Raw genomic sequence first — 20,808 nt, 5'->3', positions numbered from 1 at the left:
AGTCATAGAAACAATGACTCAGAACAACTAGGACCAATCAGTGCTTACTGAAGTTCGTCCGTATCGTGAAAAAAATGGCGACTGAATCGACCGTTTGGTTGGAGCTGGAAGTGAATAGTTATCTATGCGTGACGTCACACTGACTCGGTCCAGTTCTTATATACAACCTTTGGTTTCTATGCACCGAATGTTCACGAGCTCAGAGTGGAAGTCATTATACAGCTTCAAAAATTCTGCCCAGCAACAGCATCATTTATGGCCTTTGTTAGAGGTTTATGAGCCTCTTCAGACCATCTGTAGCTATATTACTCTCACTATAGCCATTTCTCTGATGTTTGCCCCTCAGGCCCTTTTTGCCCCGTCTTCCTAGTCCAAGTTGTTTTTTTTCACATAATTCTTTTTTCCGTTAACCTAAAAAAATATATAAAACTTTATTCATACAGGTAATTATTTATCCAGGAAGTTCCATGAGTTATTGTGGCAGGTCTTTTAAACACATTTTTCATACCCGTTAAACTTTTTAAGCTAACGTAGTGTTAACTCTTTAACACCCGAGATATCGCCAACGACACCTGAACGACACAAACTCTTTGCACATTTGGAATGAGCTCATTCACGTCAACTGCGTAAGACCTTCGCTACTGTAAAGTGTTGCATATGGGCTGTTTTTCTCCTCTTCACGGTCCACTGGGATTTAATTGCGTATACGGTTGAGGGTTACGATAGTTGAAAGAATGTCAACAATGGAGCTAAAGCTCACGAAATTAGCGCAATTTTAACGCATTCTGACGCGGAGAAAAGCGACTATGTTCCTATATGTCAGTCTTCACATTGCTAAAGCTCAAATGCTCAAAAGTTAAGCTAATTCGTAATATCTAGCAGTTGTTTTTATTGTTTTAATTCTCGTGTAAACATAGCGTTTTTGGAATCACATTATATGGTTTGGAGTTTTCTTGAACATTGGTCAAAAAGAAAATTTAGTGGGTTCGTTGTAGGATCTTTCTGAAGTCGAGTTGTTTTTCTGCGGTTTTCGATGGTCATCCTTACGCCGCTGTGGAAACTCGGGTGTTTTGTTGGCGTGCAGCAGCTAACCCTGCATGTATTTTGCTTGTCGAGTGTCTGTTGTGTCTATTCATCGTCGCTCGTTCCGAAGTCGCTAAGATGAGTTTATTTTTGTTAATTTGGCCTCTTGTGTGGTTTTCCAAGTTGGTTATTTATCTCCAGTTGTGCACACAGGACTAAGTTTGCCTTTTTACTGGGTTTACAGTCGGAGGATCACTTCCACAAACACAGAGAGAAGGCTGGCGGGGACGAAGACACCCCTTGTCCCATGATCGCCTCCACAGAGGAGCATTGAACCGGAGCGGCAGCGCTGTCGGCTGGGCAGCAGGTTGAAGCCCTCAGCATGATCATATCAACACAGAGCCACTTTTATCAGGCATAACATCCAGCTGAACTTCTGCAGAGACAAAAGCCGAACTGTCTGAGGCTTCAGCATGCTGCTGGGGGAGGTACGGACAGGTGACGCCTGGACAGGTGAGGGTTTGAACCACAGCACAGGAAGCAACCATCAGGGCATGGCGAGCTGCAGCTGCATCACAGCTTCCTGCGTGTGATTGCAAGGAGGACTCTGAGAAAAAGGAATGCTTGTGTTTATCCATCGCCTCTGCAGCATTTCTGAACGCGTCACATGTGGGTCGACGGGCTGTTTTTCAGCTGATCCCGCTGCAGGACACTTGAAGAAAACACACACTCGTGATCTCTACTGTCAGTTCTGAAGATCCAGCTGCAGACCGTTGTCTTCAATTGCAACTCATTTGCTGCAAATCCCAAATGAGAAAAAGTCCCTCAAATCTTCGTGTTTTCTCAAACGCAGAGTTTACTAATTAAAAAACAAACTTCAGACTGTGAAAAGCTGACTGGTTGTTTCCAAAGGTGTGTAATGAACATGTGCAACATTCCCCCAGACCTCTCAAAGACATTTTCCAGCCTGCAGCAGGTCCTGGCATGCAGGGACGATGTGTGAATCCAGCAGGTAACCCTCAGGAACGTTTTCCAGAAGGCAGGGAGCCGCTTGTGGCAAAACCACAGAGAAATTAAAACCTTCCTGAGGCCATCAAACGCCAAAAAACACTCTTCAGTTCTTCAAGACAGAGTTGGCTTTTTCCCCTAGTTACAACTTTCTGAGCTACGATATCTGTCACTAAGAAACGGATGCATGAATACAAAATTAATTTAAAATAAAACTATATGAATACAACATTTAGTTTTACGTTTGACATCTGTTTGAAAATGATTTGTCTGTGTTTGGAATACGACTCTTGTTTTTCTTGAATACAAAATTTCCCCTGTTAACAACAGAAGTGGTAGCCGACAGTAGCGATCCTACTGAGGTTTTCGTTTATTTTGTTTTTGATCTTTTTTACTACAGCAATGGTTGGCTGCTAGTTAGCCTAATTTAGCTCAGAGTTAGCTTAGCTGTTTTTGGTTCTTTGTCCTCTTTATATCAACCAGTTTTGACAAACTTGCACTGTTTACACGATCAGGCACCGGCAAAATGCGCCCGTAGATCGCTGTGTAATTATCTTTTTTATTCAATTCTTAACAGAGCTATTATAGTAACAACAAGATAAGTTTCCCGTTATGGGATCAAAAACATTCTAAAAAGTTCTATTTTAGTTTAGTTATGTATCTGGACTTAATGTTTATGCCTGTAACCCAGTGACGTATTTTTGTCAATGAGTAAACAGAGGACATTTTGTATTCAAGACAAAGAAAAGTCCTATTTAAAACAAAGACAAATTGTCTTCACAACATACGTGTTAAACGTAAAACTAATTGTGTTCAGATTTATGAGTATTAATTTGTGCACAACTTTATCTTTATGAATGGGTTTCTTTTTGACAGATTCCTTACCCCATTCAGCTGCCCTTACAAGGGCTGCTCTCTCAAAATATCAAGGTTGTAGGGCGATCTGCGACCCCATAGAGTGAAACGGTTCATGCATACATCGCAAAGAGCCCGCACTGTTGACGTGATAAATCTGACTGTTAGAATTAGGGTGTAGTTTCTGTTCTACACCTATGTGCAGCATTTGCTAAAAAAAGCACCTTACTATGACTGGTGTGGCATAAGAACACCGTACGACCACATAACTTATACGTCATACGTCCAAATACTTCATGAAACACTTACCACAAGCATGACAAATGGTACAATGGTTTTTATCCATCCATCCATCTTCCGCCACTTATCTGGGACCGGGTTGTGGGGGCAGCAGTCTAAGCAAAGATGCCCGAGCCACCTCAACTGGCTCCTCTGGATGTGGAGGAGAAGCAGTTCTACTCCGATCTCTCCACGGATGACCCATTTTCTCACCCCATCTAAGGGAGCATCCAGCCACCCATATGGAGGAAGCTCATTTCAGCAGCTTGTATTTGGGACCTGGTTCTTTCTGGCTCAGCTCTCCCTTCACCACAATGGACCGATACAGCGACCGCATAACTCAACGCTGCCCCGATCCGCCTGTCAATCTCTTGCTCTGGTCTTCCCTCACTCGTCAACAAGATATTTAAACTCCTCCACATGGGGCAGGGACACTCCACCCACCGAGAGATGACAAACTTCCTTTCTATGGTCTCAGATTTAGCGGTACTGACCCTCATTCCCAGCCACTTCACCAACAATGGTTTTTATGACATCCTTTAAGGTGACCGCATGACGCACACGGGAAATCCAAGACACACCTACACTCCCCTTAAGATGTAGCCATTCCTCTCAATGACCCTTTTACAGGCCTAGATGACCCGAAAACACGTAGCACCTGAACATGTAAAGGGGCAGGCAGGCAGATACTAAAGCAGAAATCCCACCAGTGGGATTTTAACATTCTCCAAAATGCAAAAATGAGTCAACGGGGAAGCCAGCACCACCTGAGCTGTGATCGGGTGAAGCACCTCCACCAGTTACAAGTCTGAGTCCATACGGAAGACAGGATTTGGACCCAGAACCGTGAAAACAAGAGAGCAGAACCACAGCTGGACTCACACAACCCTCATGGAGGGAGACTATGACGTTCTAGACGCCAGGAGAACTGCAGTGGACATCCCTCTGTCCGTCCATCCATCAATCAATCCATCCATCCATCCATGGTTCCATCCATCAATCAATCCATCCATCCATGGTTCCATCCATCAATCAATCCATCCATCCATCTATGGTTCCATTCCTCCATCCATCCATCCATCCATCCATCCATCCATGGTTCCATTCCTCCGTCCATCCATCCATCCATCCATGGTTCCATTCCTCCGTCCATGATCGTGGAGGTGACCAGTTTGACCTTCATCCAGAAACACCTGGATCCCTGCAGACCTCAAACATCCCATCAATGTCTGTCCTCTGAGAAATCTGACACCTGAACCCACCGTCGGGTCAAAGCAACAGCAGGAGGATGTTCTGCAGCATCCCTGCCCGACGTGCTCTTGAGCAACAGGAGCATCGCACCTTCACCTGCATCGTGAGGATGTGGCGGAGGCGGAAACATCTGAGGAGATCCCTGTGTGTACTCACCGTTGTCCGACAGGCTCAGTTTCTCCTCCAGGTGTCGGTCCAGGTCCTTAAAATCCATCGTGTCCGGTCCGGCGGCCGGCAGCCGGGAACATTCCTCACACAGTCGCCCCGAATGGAGGGAAACTCGTCCAGAAACTGCGCGGGAGAGCCGAACGCGACCCAACTAAGACCAGGCGAAGACGAAAAGAAGACGAGGGGAAAAAACAAAACTTCAGCTTTAACGAGTCCAAAATAATATAGCGGGAGTGCTTTCGGAACCACGAGTTCGGCTCGGTCCAGCGGGCGTGGACCTGTTTACTGCTCAGTCCTCAGAGTGGGAATGAAGAACGCTAGCGGAGGGGGGGAAAACCGAGAAGCTAACGGAAGTAACAGATGGACTTCCGTTGGGGTTGTCAAAATAAGACTGCTGTATTATCATTATTATTATTATTACTGTTGTTTTTGTTGTTGTTGTATTTTCTGGATTTGTAAACATTTATGTTACTAGTTACTACTTGTAGTAGTCTTTGCTGTGGAATAATACATATCGAATGTTAAAAAAAATTGCTCTTCCTTAACTACTTCGCTTTGAATTCAAAAGTAAACTCCAGAAGTCTCAAAAAAATTTCCCCTGTTAACAACAGTCAAAGATAGGTCACGGGGTCACCGGCATATCAAAACATTGAGTTAACTGAGTAAGTACTGAGCTTCATTTCTTAAACTAAAACCAGGACAGGTGGGGGGGTGAGCGTCTCCGCCATCCATTAAGAAAATGTATTGAAAATTACTAAACCATGAACGCTAACTCAGAGCTAAGGTGGTAGCCAACTGTAGCGATCCTACTGAGGTTTTTATTTATTTTGTATTTGATCTTTTTTACTGCAGCAATGCTCAAAAAATATAGAAAAAATGTAAACGAAAGTAAAAAGTGCTGACTTTGCAACCTGTTAAAGCAGCAGCACTATTGACTAAAGAGACTGACCTAAATGCTGATTCCAAATGTGCATTACATATCAGAGGAAAACCATCACAAATTAAGTATTCATTTTCTTCTGACGAGGAGAAAACGCAAACTTCACACAGAAAGGTCCCCCATTGGTGTTCTGTTTCAGGTCCCCCAGCCGGTCCTTGAATCAAGGGCCTTCTTGGTGTGATGCAAGAGCGTTAACCACTGCACCACAGCGGATTTATTATAGGACTAATCAGCGGAAAAGAAATTCACTTGATTGGTTTATCTCCTGGTTTTCCAGGGGGATCTGGAAAAAACTATTTAAAGTATTTTACCTGAAAACTTATGGTTTAAGCAAACATTAAAGTTAGTCACACGTGCTGATTAAACAAAGCAAACCAACAAAAGTTGATGTTTCTTTTTTTATACTGATTATTTTTTCACAATTAATCAATTTATTCAAAAAAATAAGCCCTAAGTTCTTTGGTAGTATATTTTTTAAGGCTTTAAATTTTTGTTTCGTTTCATTTGGTTTTGTCGTTGCATTGCTTTGTTTTGATTTGATCCGTTCCGATTGACTTGACTTGATTTGATTTGATTTGTTGCTTTGGTTGAACACAGAACATTAGTGTCATTTTACTTTGAAGAGAAAACTTTTGTGTTTCCGGTTTGAGTTTTTCGTCTTGTTGCTCTTTTGACGTTATCGATCGAGGCTGAAACCCGCATGCCGGACGCGGGGATGTAACTAACTGCTGCAGAACATTAGAAGTGAGGGAGAGACAGAAATTCTGTTCTGTAAATTAAACTTTATGAATCAAACCATGGAAATGAAGAAATGATTTGTTCCATCAGATGATTCCCAGCAGCCCAGAAGACATGATTTTAAAGTGGACCCTCCCTGAAATTCTGAAACAGTTAAGGGGGTCATGTTTAGCTCTTCCCCTCTGGTGTAAATCCAAAAATAAATGTGAGGATGGAAATGAAGATTTTATAGTTGTAAACAAATAGAAATTTGTGGATTCGCATTTCAAACAAGACCATTTAAAAGGCACACTGAGGCTTCCTCGGTCTAAAAATAGGAACTTCCTGAGGCCTGCAAACATGTCGGGTATTTATTTTGAATATGACCTCCCAGCCTCTGCAGACACAGTGCAGGTGCTGAAGAATTGCTCCTTCAAGATCAGCACATCATCTGCAGTTTAAAATCCTTAAGTCACAAATGTGTCCTAATTTCCTAGGCATGCAAATCTGAATTAAATAGTGCAGCTTTGGCCAAAAGGCCTCCATAAAAATCCCATAATTTCTACTGATCTGTTAAAATATAAGACACTAAACTGTTTAAAGAGGCTAAATCATTTGATGAATCCTAAATTGACTTTAAAAAAATAAAAACGAAGTCTAATTAATGCTGAAATAACTTGTAAAAAATGAAATGCTATTTTACTTATGTCTTCCTTCACTGCTCCACCTCTCTAATTTCTCCTCCACCTGATCCCTGGTGATGCTACAAATCACAACATCGTCTGCAAACATCATAGTTTGGTGATTCCTTTCTAACCTCATCTGTCAGCCTGTCTATCACCATTGCAAACAGGATGGGACTCAGAGCTGATCCCTGATGTAATCCCACCTCCACCTTGAACTCCTCTGTCAGTCCTCATACATGTCCTGCACGGCTCTAACATACTTCTCTGTCACTTCCTCATACAAAACCACAGTTCCCAGTCTTAAAGAGTAATGAGGGTGTTTAAGCTCTGACTATTTGCTTCCATGTATTTTGTTAGCGACTCTTCTCTACAAACTCACCTCAGTCTCTTATCAACCTGCAGGATGTGATGCGTGAAGCAGTTTTAAGATCATCTGTTATTTTGTCCATTTTAAATGAACCAAGCGAGCACTGAGGTTAAAAATGCACAAAGACCACACTCAGCTGGCGAAGGTCACCATGGCAACAGCAGCCTCACTTCAAATGCCTACACGAGAAAGCATCCAGCCTCAGATCAGTTCAACTAAATTCTCTGTAGTTTTACAAAGCATGTTTTGGTGCATTTATTCTTTACTTTATCCACACTATTGCACCGCACAAACACCCATTTATCACCTGTGATGATGTCGGCTTGGATACAGTTTTTAAAAAGATACTTTAAGGAGCGTTTAAACGGCTCAAAGAAATGTCAAAAGATGATCACTGGAACCCTTTGTGAAGGTGATACAACAACAGGATGTGTGACCTATGTGGACGGTGTGTTTACATATTTAGAACACTAAAGAAGTTGTTAAATAGCAGCTCATCACCACCCAGGAGTTCTGAGCATCCCCTCATCCCAAACCCAGGCACGAGCCAAAGCCCCCCATGGGAGATCTGCCCCACGCTCCAGGCAACCACCCACCCAGCCCATGGTTGGTCCAGGAGAGAGCAAGGCAGGGGCCGGCCACCCCTGCCCAGGTGGAGGACGCCCAAGAGAATTGGGGTCCACAATGAGTGTTGTAAACATGGCCCGACCAGGTTCACCCACAGTTGGAATTTTGGAGAAGGCCGGCGCTCTAAGGCAAGGACCAGAACCCACACCACAAGGATACGGACTCAGATGTGAGTCAATCCCCAGCTCATTGTCTTGCCGGAGAACTCAAGGACCCCTCTCTCCCTGCATGGAGAAGGTGCCGCCGGGCCCAGAAAGCCAGCACTCATGGGACACGGCCGCCGTTGCCAAGGACCTAGCATCCCCTGCCAGGGATGGGGTAGGGGACAGATGATCAGAGGTCCATCCTACCTTGTATAATGTGTGTGTGTTTGTGTGGGTGTGTATGGTTGTGTGTGTTGAAGTGTATATTTTTTAAAGGGGTGAAGGGTGTGTGGACTAAAGGGTGCAGTTAAAATTGGCGGGTAGGGCATTAATCTCCTGATTGCTCACATTGATGTCCAAACACCCTCCCCACCAAGGGGCCCTAAATGTCCACGGTGTAGTTAGAATTGGCGGGTAGGGCATTAATCTCCTGATTGCTCACATTGATGTCCAAACACCCTCCCCACCAAGGGGCCCTAAATGTCCACGGTGTAGTTAAAATTGTCGGGTAGGGCCACTTCTCAAATCTCAAAAGCACTTTTGGCGGGAAAACATTTCACTTTATGGTGAGAAAAACTCATCTGTTGTTATTCATTTTTTAAATGACTACTTGCTGTCTTGAAAGAATGCAAAACGTTTTCACAATTTATTCTTTATAGTCCAGAAATCTGGGTTTCAAATTTGACTTAGTGGATAAAAAATGTGCTTTTATTCCTCTTGTCAATATGTTTGCATCTTAATCAAACATAATTGTGAGGAAAAACTTACAAAATCATTTAACCTATTGTAATTGGTACTATTAATATTGCATTACAAAAGGATATTGCAAATTTTCTTTGTGGATTTCATCAAAGCATTTTAAAAAACATATTTATTCTTGTAAAATTTTGAAATTTCTATCAATAATTTAATGTAGTGGTCTTTACAGGGTTAAAAGAAGGGAGAATAATAAAAGTACATGAAGGAATATTGTGAAAAAGCAGAAGGTTTGATGCCAAAACGGTAAAAATAGACAATGATTTTATGTGGAAATGAGCAAAGAGGAACTAGAGGAGGATTTAAAGTGGACGTTTCTTCGCGTTCCGATGAATATCAGCTTTTTGTTGTATAAAAACCTGCTAGCTGATGTAAATCCACATTTATTTGACATTTGATCTTCAGTTTTTGTGGATGTAGAGCCAGCATGCCATCGGAGGCCATGCGTCTGTGTTTTGTCACACCCCGGGCAGGCTTGGTACGCCTGCTACTGCACCCATCCCAAAGGGAGATAACTGAACCCCAAACTCTGCTGCTCCTCTTCTTTTTGAACCGCCCTCCCTTCCCCATCTACATAAAAAAAAAAGACGAGCGTGGATGTTTGCAGAGCTGAGGTCAGAATCTGGGAATAACTGCAGCTGCTACTGCAAGGTTTGGATCGTGGGGGTTTTCCACCTGAATTCAGCTCTCATCCTTGGTTTCCATGGCAGCAGCTGAGCACCCGGACGTGTTTAGAGGTCGTTTGCACAGAAACAGCTGCTAAACATGAGGAGGAACGACGTCTGTAGACTGGAACCACCCAGATATTTGAAGTTCAACCAAAGCACCTCACTCCTCTGAGCAGGAAGACATGGGATCCTTTCTACTGCTAAAACGAAAATGTCCCAAAAAAACCCAAACAGGCTCCATCGCCCTTCAAAATAAAAGCTGCCGAAATTTAGAAATGTGGGGAAACATTTTCAATCTTCCTGAAAAATCGGACTACAAGACAAAGGTCAATGTAAGATTTTAAACACTTGTAGATTTTTCTTTAGCTTATATCAGTTAGGATTCAGGTTTGTGTCTCAAGAACTCAAAATACTAATTCCAAAATTATTTAAACAAGAAATTAACTTTGTCTTTTGATTCCCATGTTGTAGATAACATGTTTCTATGATCAAATGAATTTAAAAATGTGGCTTTTAAAAAAGGTTTTTGAGTTGGGGAGTGTCCTGGGACGGTTTTTCTAGCGCTCTGAGGCATGTGGACTGTCTGGAAAGAGGCCACGGTCCCCCCATAGTCCGCCTCTGCAGCAGCTGTCCTCTCAGCTGCTTCTGGACCGGCAGCTGCAGTTTGGTGTCATCTTCAGAGCATCCAACCAACAGGGTGGAGCATCAGAATGTGTCCATGCCGCAAGCTAAAGCAGCTCACTGACAGGTGGACCACAGATTTATGTACAGCTTTTGTCCAACTTGTAGAAAAATACTGATCTGAACACAGAAGTAACCCTTTGTGCATGAGGTTTCAGACTCACAGACATTCGTTTTTAGTATTCTGCTGAATATTTGATCAGAAATGATAATTTCACTGACAAAACTTTTCCATATCAAAAAACGCCCCTATCACCGTCCGCGGGTGGTTTCTCACCCAAACTCGGGTCCTCTACCAGAGGCCTGGGACGTCGAGGGTCCTGCGCAGTATCTTAGCTGTTTCTAGCAATGCGCTTTTCTGGACTGAGAGGTCTGAGGTCTTTCCAGGTATCTGTTGTAGCCACTCCTCCAGCTTGGGGGTTACTGCCCTGAGTGCTCCAATTACCACAGGCACCACTGTTACCTTCACTTTCCATGTTTTCTCCAGTTCTTCTCTGAGTCCCTGGTATTTCTCCAGTTTCTCAAGTTCCTTCTTCCTGATGTTCCCATCGCTTGGCACCGCCACATCCACCACAACGGCTTTCCTCTGTTCTTTATCCACCACTACAATGTCTGGTTGGTTGGCCATTACCATCCTATTAGTCTGGATCTGGAAGTCCCACAGGATCTTTGCCCTCTCATTTTCTACCACCTTCGGAGGTGTTTCCCCATTTTGACCTTGGGGTTTCTAGTCCATATTCTGCACACATGTTCCTGTATATTATTCCAGCCACTTGATTGTGGCGCTCCATGTATGCTTTACCTGCCAGCATCTTACACCCTGCAGTTATGTGCTGGATTGTTTCAGGCGCCTCTCTGCACAGCCTACACCTTGGGTCTTGTCTGGTGTGGTAGATCTGAGCCTCTATGCTCTGGTGCTCAGGGCTTGTTCCTGAGCTGCCAGGATGAGTGCTTCGGTGCTGTCCTGTAGGCCAGCCCTTTCAAGCCATTGGTAGGACTTCTTGACATCCGCCACTTCAGTTATGCTCCGTAGGTACATCCCATGCAGTCCTCCCATGAGGATCTGTCCTCCACTGCTTCCTTTGCTCTCCATTGCCTGAGACATTCACTGAGCACACTGTCAGTTGGGGCCTTGAGCTTGATGTATTCATGCATGTTGGATGTTTCATCCTGGATAGTGGCTTCTACGCTCACTAGTCCTCGGCCTCCTTCCTTGCGGCTAGCATACAGTCTCAGGGTGCTGGATTTGGGATGGAACCCTCCATGCATGGTGAGGAGCTTTCGTGTGTTAGCATCCATGGTCTGTATCTCTTCCTTTGGCCATCTTATTATTCCTGCAGGGTATCTGATTACTGGCAGTGCGTAGCTGTTTGTTGCCCGAGTCTTATTTTTGCCATTGAGCTGGCTTCTCAGGACTTGCCTTACTTGTATGAGGTATTTAGCTGTTGCAGCTTTCCTTGTTGCCTGCTCCAGGTTGCCATTTGCCTGCGGAATTCCAAGGTACTTGTAACTTTCCTCAATGTCTTCCATTGTTCCTTCTGGGAGTGGGACCCCTTCTGTGTGGACTACTTTGCCTCTCTTTGTCACCATCCGGCTACATTTCTCGAGCCCGAATGACATCCCAATGTCAGTACTGTAGATCCTGGTGGTGTGGATCAGGGAGTCAATGTCACGCTCGCTCTTAGCATATAGCTTGATGTCATCCATGTAGAGGAGGTGACTGATGTTGGCCCCATTTCTGAGTCGGTATCCATAGCCAGTCTTGTTGATTATTTGGCTGAGGGGGTTCAGACCTATGCAGAACAGCTGTGGGGACAGAGCATCACCATGGTATATCCAAAATTTGATGGACACTTGTGCAAGTGGCTTCCCATTGGCTTCATTTCCTATGAAGAGTCCTTTTGATGTTGTACAGCTCCAAGCATTCAGTGATCCACGTGTGTGGCATTGAGTCATAGGCCTTCTTGTAATCAATCCAGGCTGTGCACAGGTTGGTGTGTCGTGACCTGCAGTCTTGAGTGACTGTTCTGTCAACCAGGAGTTGGTGTTTGGCTCCTCTGAAGACTCTACCAATGCCCTTCTGTGTGTTTGCTCATGTATTGATCCATGTGCCTATTTATCTTGGTTACAATGATGCCAGACATGAGCTTCCATGTTGTGGATAGACAGGTTATTGGGCAATAGTTGGTTGGGACTGCACCCTTTGAGGGATCCGTCTAGATCAGGATCGTTTGCCCTTCCGTTAGCCATTCGGGTGAGTCCCATGAGCAGCTGGTTCATTTGTGCTGGCAGACGCTCGTGGAGTGCGGTGAGCTTCTTTAGTCAGTAGGCATGTAACATGTCAGGGCCCGGTGCTGTGCAGTTTTTCATACCTGAGACTCTTTCTTGTATGTCTGCCACTGTGATGGTTACTGGATTCTGTTCAGGGAGGTTGCTATTTTCTTTTGTCAGAGAGACCAGCCACTGGGCATTACTGTTATGTACTGTCTCTTTCTTCCATTTACCTTTCCAGAACTCAGTTCAAGTATAAAACAAGGTAGGAAGAGGGTCCTTTCACAACGCTTGGGCGCCACCTTGCGGTCTTATCTTTGTCGGCACCAACGCGTCTCCAGTTTTCCTGAGCGCGCGCGCCTCCTCCCGTCGGTTCCGGAACGAGCCATCATGTCGATGCACGCGAAGGCGACCCCGCCGCAAATCCCGGACACGCGTCGGGAGCTGGCGGAGCTGGTGAAGAGGAAACAGGAGCTCGCCGTGAGTCCGCAGTTCTGTTTCAGCGGGTTAAATGTTTTTTTTCGGAACCCGGGTTTAGCGCGCCAAGCTGAGATACCCGAGCATTAGCTTATGCTAGCTGAGCTAGCAGGCCGCAAAACCTTTATTGTGAATTGTCCTAACTAAGCATCGACCAAGAACAAAAACACTTTATCCTCACATCGAAAAAAACATTTAAAGTTTGTGTTTCTGCGTTTCATGTTTGAATGTTTTATTTTTTCACGTTTTTTGACGAACAAAATCCAAATTAGTTTACAGACCTGAAGCACGAACAGTGTGTTCTCGCGATACCTTACGTTTTGAAACTCTTTATTGTTCAACACCGTTGTTTACAGAGTGGAACCTACTAAGATTTAGTAGTGAAAAACCAAGTTACAATCGCGTTACATTTCTGTCATAGGTTATTTTTCTTATCTTTTTGCGACTTTTACTGTTTTCATCTCTAGTTGTGCTTCTAGTAATACTCTAAGTAATGGAAAATGACCTTTATTGTAAAGTACTAGTGCGTCACTTAAAATTACTTTTTTTGTCTAACATAAAACGTTTAACAACAAATTTGCTTAATTACCCAGTACTGTAGTAGTAGTTTTTTTGGTTTACATACTCGTTTGGTTTACATACTCGTTTTTTAACATGTTGTTATTGTTTGGACGACTACTCTTTAACTTTTGCCTCCTTAACATTATTTAAAATAATGTTTTGCTTGTACTTGAAAGATGTTTCCCGTCAATTTATTGACCTTTATTGACAATAACAAGCGTCAAATTCAATTAAAAAGTCTCAAAATGGAATTTTTCTTGAATTTAGTTGGAATGTATAAATGCATGTATCCATCATCTACCACTTCAAAGATAGAAAATGTTTTTCTAGTTGTATACTGACTCTGCAGTCTTGTGGATTTCTATAAACATTGAATTTAGTTCATAAATTGGAAAATTAGATGATTGGGTTGATCAACTAGGAAGAGAAAGACCAATTCTGGAGCTGAAAAATTCAAAGTTTACCTCAAGTGGCTAAATAATGAAACAATCTTTACCAGAACCTCAAGAGGATTTTCAAGTTTTTGATGGTAAAAATAAATGAATGAAATAAATTTTAAAAAAGCTATCTTTGTGAAAAGATAAGCACTGATCTTAGCTTGACCAATCAGAACGTCTGCAGTAAAACCGTTTTAACGACACAGGAGACGCTGGTGAACCTGGAGCGGCAGATTTACGCCTTTGAGGGCAGCTACCTGGAGGACACTCAGATGTACGGGAACATCATCCGAGGGTGGGACCGATACCTGACCAACCAGAAGTGAGTGTGAATGCGGCAGACTCCGGTGAGGTTAGATCTTCTGTGCGTTTGCTGATCGGGTCCTTTTCTTTTTCTGCGATCAATCAGGAACTCCAATAGTAAGACTGACCGGAGGAATCGCAAGTTCAAGGAAGCGGAGCGTTTGTTCAGCAAGTCCTCTGTCACGTCCGTCGCAGTAAGTACTTCCTGCGCGTGATGCGTTCAGCCATCTCATGTGAAGTTGCTCCTCAGTGGTCTCTTGTGATTGGCAGGCAGTGTGTGCGCTCGGCGGGATCCCGGATCACATGAACGAGAAGCGTGAGTCAAATTTGCCTACTTTCCTGGTGCCTGGGCCTCCTCAGAATGCCGGTTCTGACTTGTTGCCTCCCGGGGGATTCCCCAGGTGAGGCCGGCAGCGGCACAGAGAGCGATGCGTCTCCAGACCTTCAGAACCAGGAGAACGAGCCGAGTCAGGAGGACACGGAGGACGTGGACTCCACGCTGCACGACCTGAAGCCTCAGAAAGCCGCCTCCTCTTCCTCAGGCAGCCATCACGGGAGCTACAAGAAGAGGAAGAACAAGAACAGACACAGGTGAGGTGTGGGCGGGGTTAAAGCTGAGCCGCAGCAGATTCACCAGAACTTTTCTGTTTAAATTTGGAGATTTACAGCTTTAACAAGGCAAACTAATATATTTGTGTTATTAAGATCAAGAGAACAGATTACACTTAATAAAAATTACAATAATTGAACATTTTTACAAAATATGGTGATTTTTTTTTTTTTTTTTTTTTTTCCGTCTTCTTCTGACTAAAAAAGTTGAAGTAGAAAACGTTCATTTCCTAAAAAAAATGCTCGTGTGATTGCTGAAGCTGGCTACAGATGATGATGATGATGATTAGGGCTGAAACGATTCCTCGAGTTACTCGACTTACTCGATTACAAAATTTCCTCGAGGAAAAAACTCTGCCTCGAAGCCTCGTTACATTCCTATGACGCGCACTATACGCAGGGATTTGATTGTGTCACACGGACCTTTTGAATTTAGTTGGCGCGATGGCGGAGAATAGATCTATAAATAAACGGCAGAAATTGTCTTAAGTGTGGGATCATTACACACTTAATAAAGAAGAGAACAAGGTGCAGTGTCTGTACTGCAAAATAGAGCTGGCATTCCACAACAGCACATCTTCCATGATTCAGCATCTGAACAGAAGACATCTGCGCGACCGCTGGAACCCCGACGCCTTACCCGCGCGTGCCGCCGGCAGCGAGCGAGGGGCGGCGGGCCGTGGAGGGGGCGCCGATAGGCAGGGGCTGGGACAGGCGGTAGCTCGCCTTTCGGCGGACCGCAAGGCTTCTTAACATTTGCATCAGAGCGGATCTTTAAAATCAAATGCTTGTTCATTTTACAACCACATCATTTTTGTTATGCATTATTTGTTTTGGTTGTTCAAAAACGCACACAAATCGTTTTATCCGATTACTCGATTAATCGATCGATTAAGTGCTATATTAATCGATTACAAAAAGAATCGATAGCTGCAGCCCTAATGATGATCATGATGAAGCACCGGAGGATCTTTTGAGGCTGAAACGTTTGATTTAAAAAAAAAAAGATAACTTGAACGAATGGACTGGGTTGGATCTTCATCTTCATCCTGTGGTTGTGTTCAGTAGAAGCAGGAAGATCATAAAATGTTTGATATCAGATGAAGATCTTCTGAATCTGGACTCTTAATTGATCACCTTCAGACTGTTTCTTTGCAGGAAGCCTCTCCTCTTCTTGATGGTTCTCAGCTTTTGTTTTTCATTTCTTCATTTTCCTTGACTTGACTTTTCTTTTTCTCTGTTCTTTTTATCTCCAGATTTGTGTGTGTTTTTTTGAAGTTCTGCTCATTAAAAAAAAAAAAAAAAAACAGATCAGCTGGGACTCCTCCACTGATCCCAAATGTCCCGTCGAGCTTGTTGCTGATTGTAAACGAGTTCTTTTCAGAGAGGTCTCACTCTGGCGGCTCCAGGAACGTTGAAGGTGGACTCTGAAGTTCTGTCAGAACCGCAGAGTTCCCTCCGGTAGTTCTGTAGAGTCTGAACTAACTGCTGCTGCTCTCTTCCTTCCCATAACGCCGCTCCCTCAGCCCTTCTGCCATGTTTGATTATGACTTCGAGTAAGTCCAGATTTTACTTCCTGCTCCTTTGTCCCCCGCCCCCTCCACCTGACCTCCACCCCCCCAGCCCCCTGCTTGTGTGACCTGAAGCAGCGTGTTCTACTCTGCATGTGAACGCCTCTGTTGGTGCTGAAAGCATGTCAGCTCCTCGTCTGTCGGCTCACTGGTTTCCTTACCTGTCAACCCCTCTTCATTACAGCTCTGCACACACACATAAACACACAGGAGTTTAAGCATCTTTTGTAAAGTGTACTCATAAGAGTAGTCTTTCCTTCTGTACAAACTTTTATTATTTAAGTATATTTTTGACCATTGACTGTACATGAGAACTGGACTGAGTGACGCCTCCCCCTCCCGTTTAAAATGGGAAGTACCTGCTGGTTTCAAGAAGCCAAAATCCCAAAGACCATCCCGCTCTGCAACTTTTTATTTTTAGCATTTTCTTGCTAGTCCTAGTTTTTCACAACATTTTTTCTGTATTTCAAGTTTACACATTCAAAACGTTTGACAGATTCTCCCGAGAATCAAGTGGTGGAGGTGTAGACTTGAAACAGGCTCACTCCTGATCAGGAAGAGTGGTTGGCAAAGAAACGTTGACTCAGACCGAATCGCTGCTTATTGATGTTGTCTGGCTCCAACATGGCACTTATCCCAAAAAAGGGACTGAATCGACTTCATTTTCCGTGGGTGACATCACGCTCACTCAGTCCAGTTTTCCTATACAGTAAATGGTTGGGACGAACAACCACAACCGAAGCCCCGCCCCACCGAAAGCTGAAGCTGGGCAGACACGACGCCTCTTTGGATATCAGTGTGCCGGCGATCCGCTTCACTTCTGTTTTCACAGAAGCAGTTCCTGTTTGTTGAACTGCTTTCAAACAGGATTTAATGTGATCATGACACAATTTAGGAAGAATTAGTTTAACTTTTGAAACTACAGATCCTCCAAGTAGTCGATAAAAGCACATTTGTACATATTTTAGTTTGCTTAATCAAATGAAACGATCATACAAACGATTGTTAATTTTCTTGTACAGTAAAAATATTAAAACACCAAATTCATTAATGTCGTTTAGGCCAGTGTTTTTCAACCAGTGGGAGATGGTCAGGTGTGCCGCGGGAAATTACCCATTTTCACTGATCTAAAAACATTTTCCATCTCCAGGATATCAGCTCTTTGTTAATCCTAACAGGCCCTGATAAAACAATGAGTAGTTAGGAATATGAAAGATCGTAAAATACTTTTTTCTTTGAGTTTGATTCTATTAAAGACATTTTGATAAGAATGACGGTACCGCGATTTAGCCGCAGCTACAGCTGTATTAGGAAAAGTCCCCCCCCCTCAACTGTCTCCACCAATCATTCTTGGAGGTTTAATCACATGTCATCAGTCTGACCAATCAGAAGTGGTTAGAGTCCTCACTTCCTTGTTCTGATTCTGCTCGTAAAGTCTCTCAGTTCCAACAAAAATACCAGCTAAAGCTCGTCTTTAGCGGTGTAGCTTTCCGCGGGATCCGGTGTCAGACGTGGAACAAGTTAACAAAACAATGAAGCTCAGAGAAGAAAGTCTGTCTGCGTTCGGCGGCTAAATGCACTACATCTCCCATGAGGCATTGGGTTAAAGTGACAGCGTCTCAGCACACAATGAATCTTCCTATGACGTCTTGAAACCACAACGAACACACATCAGTTTTTGAATCTTCTAACTTAACTTTTATTACATCTTTTAGAAAAAACAGCTGCAACTTCCAGCTTTTTCTGACACAATTATCACAAAACTGCATGTGAGATTGCAGAGGGGCTGTAGATCAATACAGACTATGAGTTTCTCCTTTTTTTTTTAAATTTTTTGATGCTGGTGTGCCGCGGGACTTTTATCAACGTTAAAGTGTGCCGTGGCTCAAAAAAGGTTGAAAAACACTGATTTAGGCCAAGTTTTATTTGGTTAGTTTGACGTCGTTCCAACACTAAACAAGACGCACTCAATCCTCTTCTCGCTGCTGCCGCTCTGCTTCAGTCTTCAGGGAGCAGGGAGTTACGGTAACAAAAAACAAGACTTTTTTTTTTCCCTTTTGCTTTCAAATTGATCTGTTTTGTAATATTTAGAAGTTCAAGAATGTACTTTTATTTTGTAGTGGTGGTATTTTCACTAGCTACTTTTACTTCTTCTTGGGTAACATTAAAGAAACGCTACTTTCACTTGAGTACAACTCCTGGCTCCCGTCCTCGCCTCTGCTCGGACTCGGGTGTGTCTGCAGCTGTTTCTTGTCATGAGGTGGTGTTTCTGTAGCGGATCGTCCACCCAAACGTTTTTCCGTTTCTAACTCAGCTCTTCTTTGTTTATCGCAGGTTCGACATGAAGGTCAACAAGAAACCGAGAGCCGTAAGTTCGCCAACTCTCCATGAGATTAACAGGAACGATGTTTAATCGTTTGAAATCTGACTCCGGTCTCAATTCTGCAGGATTATTCAGCCTGAAGACCTGCAAACTCCATGAACTTTGCCATGTTTCAGCCAGAACGTCTGTGTATCGTTGAAACATTCCCCCCTCCACGCTTCGCCGTCCTGCTCCTGATCAGGCGGCGTCGAACCGCTCGCTCCTGCAGCGACGCACCATTTTGTATAGTGTTTAAGACTGTATTTATTGTGATATTTTTTTTGTCTTTGTAAGAAAGTTTTTGTCAAGCATCACCCCGAACCATGCTTTTATGAAAATGCTCGTTTTACAGAAAAACCAATAAACCGGCTGGAACGTCAACCTGCGTCTTTCCTCCACGGTTTCTCAGGAAAGTTCTGTTTTCACCAGAAAAAGGTTTACATCCACGCATCGATTGTTCCTCCAGGTGGCGCCAGAGGGCGAAGTAGCTGTGAAGTCCACTGATTCAAACAGAAACTTTGGGTCACATTTCAAATAGAATATGTGGCGTTAAAAAAATTCAAATTTATGGGGAAAATGTTTTAATAACTGCCCCAACAACATTTTTACAAATTTGGAAAAACTGTTTATACATTTTTCCTGGAGCTAACAACCCATTTTAACAATTTGACACAATTTGCGGTTGACAAGATGATTCGTAGTGGTTCATTTTGGAACGATTCGATTCACGAGAATAATATCTTGAGGACATCTTTAGCCAAAAATTCTACCAGTGTGCCTCAGAGATAAATACCTGAGTATTGAACAGTACAGGTGAAGTTTTCCAGATTCCTTGTATTTCAAGCAAGATAATCAAGTGTAAATTAAATCTGTGTACAAACAAGTAAAGAATAATTAATGGTAAATAAGATCACATTTCAGTTTCAAAAAGTTCTGCCCACTGTTGTTTTTCCACATCCAAATAATCTAAAGGGAACATTATTAGAACATTCTAGCACACTGTTTGGTCACATGTCTTTGCTAAATTCAAAGCATTTCCACACATTGGACTGATCCGTTTTTGCTGGCATCATGTGTTGTTGCTGTGATGGAACCTGGTAGTTTTTACGTGGTAAATTAAACTTACCGTGTCTCAATCCAGATGGTATTTTCTGATATAAATTATAATCAATTTATTTAATCTTGAGACAATTTGAAAACGGTTTAAGTTGATTTACTTCTGCCTCAGACTGATCTGGTCGGATGAATCAGTTCATGGTTACACTGCTGATATTTCATCCATAATTGAAACGACAGTTCTGTGTTCATGGTGTTTTTTTCCACACCAGTGTCTGACCAACATCAAGGGAGGAGCCAGACACAAGAGGGAGGAGCCATCCATGAAGATGAGGAGACATGCATGAGGAGAAGGAGCCAAGGAGGGCAAGACATTTAGAAGCATCTTTTGCATGAGGGGAAGAAACCAGTTATAGGGAAGAGGAGTTTTATATAAGGGGGAGGAGCCAGAGATGATGGGGAGACATTCTAAAGGGGGAGGAGCAAAGCAAAGGGAGGACAACAGTACATACAAGGAGGGGAATCCAGGCATGAGGAGTAAGAGGCAAACCTGAGGGACAGGAATTGCTGGAAGGAGAAATTTTGCATGAGTAAGAAGAGCAAGATGTAATGGTGGTGGTGGTGGTGGGTGGGGGGGTGCATGAGGGGAGAGGCCAAGTAAGGGAAGGAGAAAATACAAAAAAGTGGGGGAGCCAGGCATGACAAGGAACAGACATGGATGGGGGGAGGAACCAGGAATGGCTGAAGAGGTTTTGCATGAGAGGGAGGCGCTTTATATGTTAGGGGGACCTGCGTAGGTGGGAGGAGCCAGGTATGGGTAGGAGGAGTTTTGTATGAGGGGAAGGAGCGAGACTATATCCGAATTCCTTCCCTTTTCCCTAACTACTAAAAACTATTTAGCGCGGGACGATGTAGTGCCTTGGATTTTAAAAGCATTTTGGACAACATGCTCATCACTTTTTTTAAGCTCAGAACGTGAAAATTTAATCGAT

The 20,808-nt window shown here is 43.5% G+C and overlaps 2 protein-coding genes across 11 annotated transcripts in view; one reads left to right on the top strand and one right to left on the bottom strand.

Annotated features, from left to right (window-relative positions):
* The window catches only part of map7d1b (MAP7 domain containing 1b), a 36,011-nt gene extending 31,108 nt beyond the window's left edge, over window positions 1-4,903 (bottom strand). For 4 of the 9 annotated variants that reach the window (XM_011481120.4, XM_011481122.4, XM_011481124.4 and 1 more), the window contains exon 1: window positions 4,573-4,893. In XM_011481120.4, the coding sequence (XP_011479422.1) occupies window positions 4,573-4,630 (58 nt within the window). In that variant the 5' untranslated portion in view covers window positions 4,631-4,893. Of the gene's footprint in view, window positions 1-3,195; window positions 3,248-4,572 lie in introns of those variants that run through there. The other 5 variants (XM_011481121.4, XM_078954733.1, XM_078954736.1 and 2 more) reach the window with 3 other exon arrangements.
* A 265-nt stretch (window positions 4,904-5,168) lies between these two features.
* Window positions 5,169-19,141, top strand: meaf6 (MYST/Esa1-associated factor 6). 2 transcript variants are annotated; one of them, XM_023960032.2, is made up of 9 exons: window positions 5,169-5,246; window positions 12,682-12,920; window positions 14,122-14,237; window positions 14,325-14,412; window positions 14,489-14,534; window positions 14,620-14,809; window positions 16,354-16,383; window positions 18,733-18,766; window positions 18,847-19,141. In XM_023960032.2, exons 2-9 carry the CDS (start codon window positions 12,831-12,833, stop codon window positions 18,859-18,861), a joined length of 609 nt encoding a protein of 202 aa, XP_023815800.1. In that variant the 5' UTR covers window positions 5,169-5,246; window positions 12,682-12,830; the 3' UTR covers window positions 18,862-19,141. The 2 variants fall into 2 exon arrangements, with proteins under 2 accessions (XP_023815800.1, XP_023815801.1); XM_023960033.2 differs by lacking the exon at window positions 16,354-16,383.
* The last annotated feature ends 1,667 nt before the right edge of the window (window positions 19,142-20,808 follow it).

This window comes from Oryzias latipes, chromosome 11 (genome assembly GCF_053564925.1).
Source record: "Oryzias latipes strain Hd-rR chromosome 11, Olatipes_Hd-rR_3.1".
NCBI classification, from domain to species: domain Eukaryota; kingdom Metazoa; phylum Chordata; class Actinopteri; order Beloniformes; family Adrianichthyidae; genus Oryzias; species Oryzias latipes.
Note: the sequence above shows the minus strand (reverse complement) of the source record. Positions and strands in the feature narration are given on the sequence as shown.